Source organism: Trypanosoma grayi (genome assembly GCF_000691245.1).
Source record: "Trypanosoma grayi strain ANR4 Tgr_384_V1, whole genome shotgun sequence".
Taxonomy (NCBI): domain Eukaryota; phylum Euglenozoa; class Kinetoplastea; order Trypanosomatida; family Trypanosomatidae; genus Trypanosoma; species Trypanosoma grayi.
Window position 1 is genome coordinate 2,118 of NW_008826003.1, and position 12,299 is coordinate 14,416.

The window sequence follows — 12,299 nt, forward strand, 5'->3', positions numbered from 1 at the left end:
AAAAAAAAAAGTAACTCGACATCCAAAATCAGGGAAGATCACATCATCATCCACTTCTTCTCCTCTCTCTTTCTCACACACAAACACACGCAGAAACACACGGTAATAATCAACCACCCAAAAGGATTATAATGTGATTCCGAGGTCCACACCCCACACAAATCAACGACACAAGCTAACGTTCTATACACGTACAAAGATATATATATATATATATATACCTCTGCACGTGCTGCTGTGCGTCACGCAGTGGTGCTCATCACCAGCAGAGGGCCCCTACCGTGAGAGCTCGCCAAGCGATGGCCCAATGTGAATATCGGCGTTGAACGGCGCATCGAGCTTCATGTCGGGCCAGAGTGTGCTGATGAACTCTGATGTAGACGACATGATATCCGACACGTCACGCATCACCTCATCGGCGACTGACGCGTGGGCGTCAATCCACACGCAGTCGTGCACAGTGTTCACCAGAAAGGCCTTGTCATTGTAGTTGCGCCGCGCATAGAAGCGGCGAATGATGCTACCGCACATAATCTGCACAATCTCCCCCGCAAGCCCTTGAACAGGGTAGTTTTTCAGTCGTGGAATGCTCTTCTTGTCCTTCGAGAAGTCGAACTTGCTTCCTGTCGGCACCACAAAATAATGTATTGGCTCCGTCAGAAGAATCATGCGCCGCATCGCAGGTGGCCACGTCGCCGCGTCAAGTGTGCGCAGCCGCAGCAGCCGGTCGGCGCCTGCCTCGACGCAGTCCATAACAAGGCGGTAAAAGCGACCGAGATCCTTGTAGTGCTGCTCCTCCGCAGCGATGAGGCGCTCTACCTCGTGCTCCGTTAGTCCTGTCGTCGTCGCAATGGTGGCGATGCCGGCTCCATACTGCCGCTGGAACGAAAAGGTCTTCGCCTGCTGCCGCAGCTGGATGTAGTGCGGGTCCTTCTCCTTCTTTGCCTTGCGCACCACGTCCGCATACGGCTCCTTCGTCATGAGGGAGACGCGCAGACAGTGAAAATCCACCTTTTCCCGCAGCTCTTGCAACATGCGAGTGTCGCGGCTGAGAGCTGCGAGCACCACTACCTCCAACTGGCTGTAATCGGCCTCAATCATACGCCCCTCGCTTCTGCCGAAGCGTGACACAATGAGGCGCCGCAGGTCTTCCTCCTTTGGGATGTTTTGCAGATTCGGTGACTGCGACGACAGGCGGCCGGTGGCGGTGACGGTATGACACAACTCGCCATGCACGCGGTCCTTGCACTCTGGCAGAACGGCCCGGAACAGCGCACCCTCTTCAAACAGCTGCATTTTTTTCTCAGTGAAGCGAAGTTGTTGCAGTGCCTTGAAGAAGGAGAGATCGATATGCTGCTCCGACGACAGCAGTACGGTGATGCGCTCAATGGCGTCGGCGCCCGACGACGCATTGCGTCCACGCAGTGAGCGATGCAACAGCGGGTGCAGATGATCCGGCGTCACCTGCCACAGCAGGCCGCGCATGGAGGCGCGCTCTTGCCCATGCAGTCCTTGCTGCTCTGCGCCCAGGGTGAGTGGTAGCGGCTGCGTCGTGCGGAACGCATCCCGCGCGGTGCCCATCAGCGAAGCGCAGTGCGACACGAGCGCCTTGAGTCCGCCCTCGAAGCCGCCTACAGCGACGAAGTCCCGCGAAAGCGCTTCCCAGTTGCTGCGGGCAGAGTAACCGGCGTGCTCGGCGACGTCGACGAGGCCGAGGAAGTCGCTTTCAAAGCTGTCAGCACCCTGTGGTGGTGGCGGTAGCGCGCGCTGTATGTCGCAGAAGCAGACGCGCTCGACCCAAGCCTTGTCACCACTCTGCTTCCCCAGCACCGTCTCCGCAAGTGTCTGCACAATCCCAGTATCCACAAGCGCGGCGATCCTGTCGGGAGAGCAGTTCGTGAGGATGAGTAGGTTGCGTAGGTCGTAGCTCCGCTTGCCGTACTTCTTGAGGGGCTGAAGTGCCCGCAACGGTTTATAACTGGCAATCTTTTCCTTGAGCTGGATTACTGTGAGCATCTCCGGCTCATCTGTTACAGGCACAACATCGTCAATGGCGACGTTGTACTTAAGCTCACCGTTGGGGTCGGTGCTGGGGCAGTGCATGCAGAACATTTCAAGGAAATTGCCAGGCCGCACCTTGCAAGTCACCACTACAACGGCGGTACAATGCAGAAGGTTCTCCAGCGTGTTTCCTGACGTGTACTTTTCAATGGCGGTCACTGCCGCCCGCACCCCACTCTCGGTGGGACCAACCGCGGCGGGACGGCTGCCACGATTGATCACCCCCTTAGGTCCCACAAGACTCTCTGGCTGCTTGTACAATGCGGGAACTGGCGTCGCCGTCACGCAGCACACCGCGTGCGGAAAGAGCGCCGTCACTGGTGTCTTCGGAGATTGCAACGGCACATAGCGGGCGCCCAAATGACGACAGAGTGCCCCACCGTAAATTATTGTACTGATGTCCTGTGGGGAGCGAAAGTTAATTCTCTTCCTCACTTCATCATCCATTCCAGTGGTGAACTCCATGATCTTATCATTCACCAGCTTTTCCAGTTTCTCGTGCGAGGCCTTCAGGTTGTGAGAGAAGGCCGTTACATCTGCCTGTGGGGCGAGCTGTAGCCCGCGAGTCTCCATCTCTGTAGCGGCAAGGAGGCCGTCCATGCGATGGAGAATGGAGATTAGCTGACGGGTGTTTACCGCAATATCGAGCTGCTTCTCAAAAATGATCTTAAGTTTTTCCAGTGGGTGCAAATTGACCTTTCCAGTGTGGTACTGCAGCAGTGTCCGCTCCATGGACGCCAGATTGTGGTGGTTAAACCCCTTTAGCAGGTACTGCGCGTACTGTGCACACCAAATGCGGCCCCCGTTACGAAGGAACTGCTGCAGTTTCCCGCTTTCGCGGAGGAAAAGCAAGGCCCGCTTCACATCCCATGCTATAATAATGCCATTGGAGGCGAGTTGATGTGATGCCAAATTGCCGCTACTACCCTTGTTCTTCTTGTCACTGCTGCTGCTACCAGTCGGCAAGCCATCTGGGATACAGCGCTGCAACTCCACAAAGGACTTGATGTCGCCGTTGGCAGCGACCTTTGCTGTTAGCGTCTCCACAGGCGGTGTCGATTCGGTGTCAAGGGAGCGCCACAACTGCCCGTGGAACTCCACAATGCCGTTGCGGGCGGAGAAGGGATTGTCAGCGCGGCGTGCTGCCGTTACATTCGCTGACCTCACCTCCAAAAAGAAGCAACTGCACGCGCGCAGTCTAGTGTGCCACTCTTTTTCCCGCGCAAGCCGCTCGCCATTGTTGAAGATAGCTTTTATATGCTCGTCGAGGCGGCGGCTCATCTTTGTCTGCGCGAAAGTCTGGCCGCCCGGCATTCCTCCTGCCGCTGCTGCTCCTCCCCCTCCTATTCCCACACCAGCGTGGGCGCGGCCTAGCGCTGACTCGAGAAAACTCGGCACAATTTCACATGTGACTGAGCGCCGGTGCACCGGTGTGAAGTTTTGCACAGGCCGTGGCACCCGCAGCGTGCCGTCCTCTTCATACATCAGCCCCATCCACGTGTAGCGTGAGAAGAGATCGAGCGCCTGTGTGAGCGTCATGGTGAGTGTAGGACGGTTTGGTCGACGCAGCCCCAGCTGGTTCTCAATGTCCTGCAGCAGGACCGACACCTTCTGTTTGCCTTTGCGCACAAGCGGGAACTGCGCAAATGCCTCCGCCGCGCTGCCGGTGCCGATGATATAAATGACATTCTTCTCCGCCAGCAGCAGCGGTTCCACAAACTCGCCGGTTAGAAGGTCCTGCATCGGCGGCGCCGCACTACCAGCAGTTAACGCACTTGGTAGTGGCGCAGACACAAAGACTAACATCCAAAATTCCTTCTTCTTTGCCGCATTACTGCTGCTGCTTTTCCCACCACCACGAGATGAGGACGACAGAGTACCGCGCTTACCCGGCGGTTGCAGCGCCGCCGCCACCACCGAGAGCTGCGCGTGCAAGAGCTGCTTGTTCAGCAGTGGCTGCCCAACGCATGGCTGGAAGTCAAACGCCGCTGTCACAATTGCCATGGGCGCGCAGGCGCCTGGTGCATGAATGAAACTCCGCCAGTCGTCAGCGTATGCGTTGAGCACCGCGTTGCTGAGCAGCTCGCCGTTCACCTGCTCATCCCGCTTTTTTTTGCAGAGCATCTCGCGAAGTTTGCTGTACGACAGCAGCAAGTGATCTGGCTCCTCCACCTCTTTCTGCCCCACTGCTCCCGTTGTAGCGGAACGGCCCGCGCCGTTGTACAGCAGTGCGTTCTCCAGCAGCACTGCGTTGGCGCCTGAGAGGGTCGGCAGAAAGAGCGTCACCCACGACGCGCGAAATTGACGCACCCACGGCAAGTACACCGACTGCAGCTCGTTGAGCCGACACCGAAGCGTCGCCTTCGACGCAACGTCCTCAAACGTGAGGGAAAAGTTCAGGTCGCGCTTCGGGGAAAACGTCACCGCAATGGCGCGGAACGCCTTCCCAGGCTGCTGCATGAGGGTCGCCAGACGCAGGTTCAGCGGATTCTCGAGGTCGAGGAGGGAACCGATTTCCGCTGCTGCAGGATTGCCGGTTCCGCTGCTGCGTTCTGTCGTCATTGCTGCTGCCACTGTTCTTGCTGTTGCCGTAGTAGTAGTAGTTTCTGCTGACTCTGGGGCTGAGCTACGAACGTTGTCGTCACGACCACCGTTGGTGCCATTGAAAGCAGACGCTTTCACTCCTCCCATTTGCGCCTTTGCTGAAACTACTGCCGTCATTGCTTCCGAAGTGTCTTTCGCAACGTTTTCTACCCTTCCACTTTTCACTGCCGCTCCTTGCCATGATGACCGGCGTTCCTGCTGCTGCTGCTGTCGCCGCTGAGCGACCTCAACCGTTGGCGTGGATGTTGCTGTTGCAAGCACGGACTTGGGGCGGCGTTTCCCCCGCGTTATCACCGACGACGCGCAGCGGCGGCACTCCCGCAGTGCGCCGCACGCAGAGGGAAGCGACACGCAGCGGCGACCTCCCCCCAATGCTGCCGCACCACCAGTCGTGGTGAGAACAGTTGGAAGGCGTGTACACGGCTGCTGCTGCTGCGGTTGTTGCTGCGACATCAGCAGCAGCTGCGCACACCGGCGCAAGGTGCGCTGCATCTATAAAGTTGCTGTTTTTTTTTGTTTTGTTACGGACGAGTGGGGGAGGCGTTATGCACGCACAGAAGCAAGAGCAAAAAGAAGTTAAAGAAGCGAGAGAACTAAAAAAAAAAAAAAAAACTAGACGAGAAATAAAAAGGGGGTTTTGTTTGCGTGCCTGTGTGTGTGGACGTGGCTGCTATTAGCTGTATGCACCCCTCTCTCCCTCTCTGTGTGCCTGTGTGTGGGCCGCAGTGCGCCTCGCCACGTCGTCTGCCTGCAGAGTGGACCGTGCTCCCGTGCACCCTAAAGGAACAACGCCAAGGCGATACCTGGCAGCAGCAAGACACCAACCCAGGAGCGCAGATAGAAGAGGAAGAGATAGCAACAGCTACCTATTTCCGTTGTTTTTCTTCCTTTTGCGTTTTTACCCCTCTTCTTCCTCTTCCTCTCTNAGGAAGAGATAGCAACAGCTACCTATTTCCGTTGTTTTTCTTCCTTTTGCGTTTTTACCCCTCTTCTTCCTCTTCCTCTCTCTACTCTTCTGTTGCTACTGTGTGTCCCTCCCTATGCGAACCGCTCGGACTGCCGTCCCTCCTCACGTGAGCCCAACAACACGAGAACAAAGGGAGAGAAGGAAGGCATGGCTGTCGCACCAGCACCAGCAACAACACACTTTCGCGGCCACACATCGCACATCTGTGTTGATATCGTTTATATATATATATATATATATATATATATAAACGTGTGGGCAGAGCACCACGCCCACCGGGCACTCTCTTATCATCATCTCTCGCGCAGGCAACAGAGACAACGCCACACCACGCAGCAGATAGCCGGGGGCAAGAGGCCCATCGGTGGATTGCCGCAACGCAGAGGAAACGCAGGCACAACCACACGGTTACATATAAACACACACACACACACAGGGAGAGAGAGGCCGACAGACACGGATAAAGAGGTGCAAACAAGAATAAAACAAAACGGTCTTCCCGCACCATGTTCCACCACTGTTGGTGCAGCGCGCGTATCCACCTGCGCCATGTATCACCGCTGTCCACCCACCCCGGCCACAGACACCGGCTGACGGAGTCCGCAGGGGTGCGCGCCCTGGTGTGTGTGCGTGCGTGTGCCTGTGTGTGAATGGGGGAGCCCGTTACAAGTATTGTGAGAGAATGTAACAACCCTAAAAGCCGCGCCTGCCGCCGCACCCTCCCGCTTTATGATTCTTTTTTTTTCCGTATTTTTTTTTCTTTCGACTCCATCGTTCTTTTTCTTTTCGTTTCCTTCCCTTGGAGGGGGACCAAATAATCAAATATATATATATATATATATATATATCTTTTTTACCCTTCTTCTCGTTGAATGATTCTTACCAACTCGCTCAGTTGCGTCTGTGTGTATGTATGTGACGCGGCTTCTGTTGCCGTTGCTACTGCAGCAGCTTCTCTAAGTTCTTTAGGCACTGCAGGAAGGAGGCGCTCGTCGCCTCCGCCCGCGCCTGGCGCCCAAACGCCCGCATTGCCGCAGCGACTTTCGCCGCCTGCGCACCACTCTGCAGCAGCCGCTCACGCTCCGAGAGGATGTCGATCGCGACGCTCACGACGGACTCTTTCTCCTCAGTTGTTGTCGCCGCCTCCACAAGCTGCAGCAGCACTTGGCACCACACCTCGTTCGGCGTCGCCGCATCCTCAATGAGCTCAGAGTACGTACCTTCGTGCTCCCGGTTAAGCGTTGTGAGGAACTTCAGAAGCAGTGGTGCCTGGTTAACAAGGAGGAGGTACTCCAACCCCTGACGGTACTTCTGCTGCTCCCGCATGAATAACTGCGCGGTAGAGAGAATCGTCTCCGGTGTGGGCCGCTGGCCTTGAAAGGCGCTCGTTGCGTGCAGCGACGCCGCAGCACCAGCCGACATTGCCTGTTGATTCGAAACGGACTCCCGCAGCGTGCGCAGCTCCTCACGAGTATGGCGCAGCTCCTCCACGACACCGCTGGACATAATAGATTGCAGCTCCTCCTGGAGGCGACTGTTCTCATTCACCAGCGTTGTGAGGGAGGTGTTGATGCCACCAAGCACCTCCGCGAGCTCGCGCTTCACCAAACTCTGCACCGTCTGCTCCACCTGCGACGCAAACTGGGAGGTGCTCTCCTTCAGCAGTTCGTCCAGGCGATTCTTGATGGTCTGCTTCTGCGTGTTGCGCACGCGGTTTCCTATGGCGTGCCGCACCTCGTGGTCAAGGTGCAGCGTCATCGCCTCTTCCACACCACGTGTCACGCCCTTCGCTATGTTGCGGGAGAGTGAATCCATTATCATCATGATCGCGTAGGTGCCGAACACCGACGTTCTCGCGCCACCTGTAGCCTGCTGCTGTGGCAGGGTTGTATGCAGCGTTTGCTGGAGCTCTGTCATCTGGGCCTCTAAGCTGAGATTCAACAACTGTTCGTGGTCGCGCCGAACGGTTTCGGGAACCAGCTGCAGAATCTGGGCCGTGTTGGCCATAGCGGACTCCAGCTGCTCCAGCGCTTCTCGCACTTCATCCTCGGACTGGTGGACGGCAGCAGCCAGAACACCGTCTGTCGGTGCCTGTGGGAGTGTGGCGTTATGAAGTGCCGGACGTGTCACAGGAGCAGCAGCTCCTTCTCCAGTCGATGCTGCTAGTGCGTCTGTAATTGCTGTTGCAGCCGCTGCAGTTGCTGACGACGGTGATGTACTGCTGCCACCCGTAGCAGCTAAACCAGCTGTCACGGGGCGGCTGCTGTGTCCATACGGGCTTGAACGCTGAGGCGCAGCAGGTGCCGTCACCACCGCCGCCGCCATCTCAGCAGAAGCAGCAGCAGCAGCGGCGGCGGGGTTGGACGGAGACCCCCGAAGTCCGAGCTGGTTCACCAAGTTTGCAATGATACTGTTTCCTGTGCGGTGCTCAGAATTCTTCGTTACAGTTGTCGCCGCAGGCGCCGTAGTCACCACCGGCGCGGGTTTTGAAACCTGCTGCTGCTCCTGCTCCTGCTCCTGCTCCTGAACCTTACCCTGCTCTCCAGCGGCAGCGGACGACGAAGAGGCCTTCAAGTGAAACACTGTCAGCCTGTCAGACTTGTCGGCAAGCACGCAGCTGCTCTCACCAACACGGTTAAAGCAGATACCACCGCGCCGAACCTGACACGGCATCGCGTAGTGAGTGCACGTAAAATTGTTGGGAGACTGCATAGTCACCAGCGCCAACTGCTGCTTGTCGTCAAACACAGCGAAGCTCTCACGTGAGCTCTCCATCGCGACAATGGACCCATGCACGACGAACTTGCGCAGCAGACTTGGCTCCGCCACGCCGGTGAGCGACCACTGGTACACCGCCTGCGCGGACGCAGCCACTAATATGGCCGTTGTCTCCTCCTTTGCGGTGTCGAGGAGGTGCAGCGCCGTCACCGGCTCGCCCTCGGTGACAAGCCACGACGGGGTGCTGCGGTTCTGCAGTGTGCATGCCGCCACCATCGTCGGCCCCGTCGTGAAGGCGAACCAGCCGTCTGAGCCGACAGAGCACAGGCTGCCCTCACCCGCCGCGCGGCTTAGCGTCCGTAGTGTCCTGCCGTTGCGCTCCAACGTGGCCTCCAGCGGTTCCCCTCCGTAGCGTGCAATGAGAGCAGAGCTCTCGAGAATTGACGCCTGCGTGTCATACAGCATGAGCAGATCTGGCCGCTTGCTCTCGGCGTTTATGAAAAAGGCGAAACACGGAATGGTGATAGGGTCCTGAAGTTTGAAGTATACCTTCACTGTGAGGCGCGCGTCAGTGCTCGGCTTACCAGTGCTGCACTCCTCCTCGTCTGTCACGACCCACACGAAGAACTCGCCCTCACCGGCGGAAGCTGCAACGTTGCTGCGATAGTTCACGAACCGCACCGCATGGATCGGCGTGGTATGGAGCCGCACAGTGCCCTTCTTGAGGTCAGCACGCTGTACAACGCGCAGCACATGCCGTTTCTTCATGGTGTAGGCGAGATAGCACTGCGAGTCTGCAAGCACACGCGGCGTCTCGGGAACCTCCATGAACGTTGCGGCATCAGCGGCCCACAAGTGCCCCTCGCTGCTGTGCGACTTTGCCTGGCTAAACAGGTCCACTGCCACGGTCATCTTCCCGTTGCAGTGCAGTACTGTCCTTTTTAAACCCAAACCAATATTCTCGCTTTTTCGATGTTCTACTCCTTCGTGTCTATGTGGTTTTTGGTACCTCGTTCGACACTCCTACTTTATGCAATTTATTCCTTTCTTCTCTGTGTTGCTTGGCTGTTGCTGCTTGCGGTTACTACAAGAGACACCGCTCCGCTCTTATCGGCTTCCTGGTGTGTGTGTGTGTGTGTGTGTGTCTCCGTGTTACTTTACTTCGAGTCACACGTCAAGTGATCGGATCTCTCTTCGTCCGCTCACTCACTTCACTCACTCACTCACTTTCTCACATTGATACAGAAGCAAATAAAAAAGTAAAAAAAGGGGAGAGAAACATGCAAGCACTTCGGCAAGAGGGCATCGATGCCGCAGACATTCCAGCAGATAGCAAAAAAAAAAAGAATAAAAAAACAACAAAAACACTCACCACTCCTACGAATACAAAAACCCCGCGCCAAGTCTTCATTTTTGATCATCGCAATCCTTCCACTCCATCGTCATTCATTGCTTCCCACTCTTGACGGCGCCGTACCCGTTTCGTCTTCCCCTTGGCCTTGTCCACCACGACAGAGTCTCGTTTTCTCCTTCTTTCTTTGGGGGCACGCAGTGGCGGGGCACAACCGGGGACGGACACGGCAACGCGGCGCAACACCGTAGGGGCGAGAAATCGCAAACCCGCGCTACACCATTTACAGGCACTCTTGGAAGGAGCACTTAAAAAGCCCCATGGCACTCAAAACAAAGAGAGGGGTCAGTACCGCTTACCCCCCACCCCCTCCTCCCCCGCAGAAAAAAAAACCAAAAACTAAAAATAAAACAATCGTTTTCTCATTTTGGATTTTCCTTTTGTTCACGCTTGTTGTTTTGCAAAGGGGGTATTGCTCCTGAATGCGGTGGGCAGAGGGGAGGTGGCTTTCCGTGCGCGTTACCGCCTCCCAGCACCGAACACACACACACACACACACGGATGGATGAGAGGAGACAAAAACACAGCAAGGTGCCAAACGAAGAATAAAAATGATAATAAAAAAGATGTCGAACGCTCTCCCATTGGCGGGTCTCGGGGTCATTTTAAGGGTGTGACAAACCCTCTGCCTTCCATGGCATCGCCGCGCGCACACCGTGCTTCTGGATGAGACGGCGGTACTTCACAATGTCACTGTCTAGCTGCGCGTGGTCGAGGGCACGCCACGAGTCGAACACGGGAAGCTGCAGCGGCGCGGCCAAATCAGAGCTGCTCGCAAGCGCCTCGTAACCCACTGGCAATTTTGGTTCGACCACAGGGAACACGCGGCCGTTTTCATCCTTGCCCTTCAGCATCTCTATGTACGCCGCGATGCCGAATGCGAAGCGTGAGTGATCGCGCTTGTCTTTCAAAACCGCTGTTATGGTGACCGTCCAGAAGACCTGCACCTTGGAGCAGCCGTCTCCGGCAACGCGCAGCAACTGGTCACCGAGAGCGTGGTTCTTGAAGCGTGAGAGCACCTTGTTCTTGTACGCCACGAGGTCCATACCCGCCGGCGCCCGCAGTGTCGGGAGGACGTCCTTGTCAAGGGATTCCTCCACAAGCCGGCTGACATCGGTGTCCTCCATGCCCTCGTGGATGTACTGGTAGCCGAGAAGCAGCGCAGGCCACGTCAGCATGATGTGCGAGGAGTTCAGGATGCGCTGTTTGACCTGCTCGTAACCGGCCACGTCGTCGGAGAACGTCACGCCCACACGATCCCACGGCGGACGCACACCTTTGTTGAACTTGTCCTCAAGCACCCACTGATAGAAGTCCTCCGCCAGCACCGGTTGTGCGTCATCAACTCCGGTCATCTTGTTGAGCCGCTCGCGGATTTGTGGCGTCGTGCCAGGTGTTATGCGGTCAACCATGCTATTTGGAAACTTCACGTTGGACTCAATCCACGACGCCAGGTCCGCGTCAAGGGCGTTCGCATAGCCGAGAATCGCCTTCTTCGCCACGTCGCCGTTGTGGCGGAGGTTGTCGCACGACATGATTGTGAACGGCGCCACGCCGGACTTATGACGGCGGCGGAGACCCTCGACGATGTAGCCAAAGGTGGTGGTTGGTGCATGTGGGTTCTTCAGGTCCCGCTGCACATCCTTGTTGGTTACGTCAAAGGTGTTCGTCTTCTCGTCGATGTTGTAGCCACCCTCTGTGATGGTGAGCGAGACGATCTTGATACGTGGGTCGGCAACCATCTGCAGCAACTTTGTCTGCTCGGTCGGGGCGAAGATGTAGTCGACCATTGACCCCATCAAGCAGTGCTCCGACTCTCCTGAGGTTGGTGTGATGGTGAGCGTGTACAAGCAGTCCTGCTTCTTGAAGTCATGAAACATCTTCTTCTCGTTGGGCCCGTCCAAGACGTTCACACCCACGACGCCCCAGTCATTGTAGCGGCCGTCCTCGGCAGCAGAGAGGCGAAAGATGTCGCGCAGGTACAACATCAGGTGCCCGCGGCAGAACTGCCCAACGCCAAAATGCAAGATCCCGGGGGTCAGCTTGCTGCGGTCAAACTCCAGTGACTGCACCTGCGACGGAAGATGGGCGGCGGTTTTATTGTTCAACTGCATGGTATTCCCTGTCTGTATTTGTGGTTTTACGGTTGAATGAATGCCCTTCTCGCGTTGTATCACCACAACGGCGCAGAACACACACACGCACAGAGAGAGAGAGAGAGAGAAACAGAATTGCATAAACACACACACACACATGCCGACGCACACACAAAGTAAGGGGGGGAGCAACGACAATATCAAACCAAAGCACAGCCGCGCCCACAGCATTCCACTAGAATAAGGGCCGAAAGAGAAAGAATGACACTCAGTGGCGACGCGGATTTCCACAGCTCTCGTGTGTAGTTCCTGCTTCTCGTACTTTCCATCCCCCGGTCGTGTAGGCGCGTGTCCCCATCCAGAAGCCTGGAAGCCGCGCCAAGGGGGTGTACACAGCAGATTTCTGGCGTAAAACAGAGATAAAAGTAAAAAAAAAAAAAAA

General features: G+C 56.4%; 3 protein-coding genes across 3 annotated transcripts; all 3 read right to left on the minus strand.

Annotated features, from left to right (window-relative positions):
• Nucleotides 1-276: 276 nt before the first annotated feature.
• DQ04_03841010 (putative mitochondrial DNA polymerase I protein C) lies at nucleotides 277-5,157 on the minus strand (the record flags this gene model as incomplete). Its single annotated transcript, XM_009313146.1, has 1 exon — nucleotides 277-5,157. One exon carries the CDS (start codon nucleotides 5,155-5,157, stop codon nucleotides 277-279), a length of 4,881 nt encoding a protein of 1,626 aa, XP_009311421.1.
• Nucleotides 5,158-6,571: 1,414 nt separating this feature from the next.
• Nucleotides 6,572-9,262, minus strand: DQ04_03841020 (putative immunodominant antigen, putative,tc40 antigen-like; the record flags this gene model as incomplete). The annotated part of the gene is made up of 1 exon (XM_009313147.1): nucleotides 6,572-9,262. The coding sequence occupies one exon, from the start codon at nucleotides 9,260-9,262 to the stop codon at nucleotides 6,572-6,574; it is 2,691 nt and encodes an 896-aa protein (XP_009311422.1).
• Nucleotides 9,263-10,366: 1,104 nt separating this feature from the next.
• Nucleotides 10,367-11,875, minus strand: DQ04_03841030 (polyol:NADP oxidoreductase; the record flags this gene model as incomplete). The annotated part of the gene is made up of 1 exon (XM_009313148.1): nucleotides 10,367-11,875. The coding sequence occupies one exon, from the start codon at nucleotides 11,873-11,875 to the stop codon at nucleotides 10,367-10,369; it is 1,509 nt and encodes a 502-aa protein (XP_009311423.1).
• Between the last annotated feature and the right edge of the window lie 424 nt (nucleotides 11,876-12,299).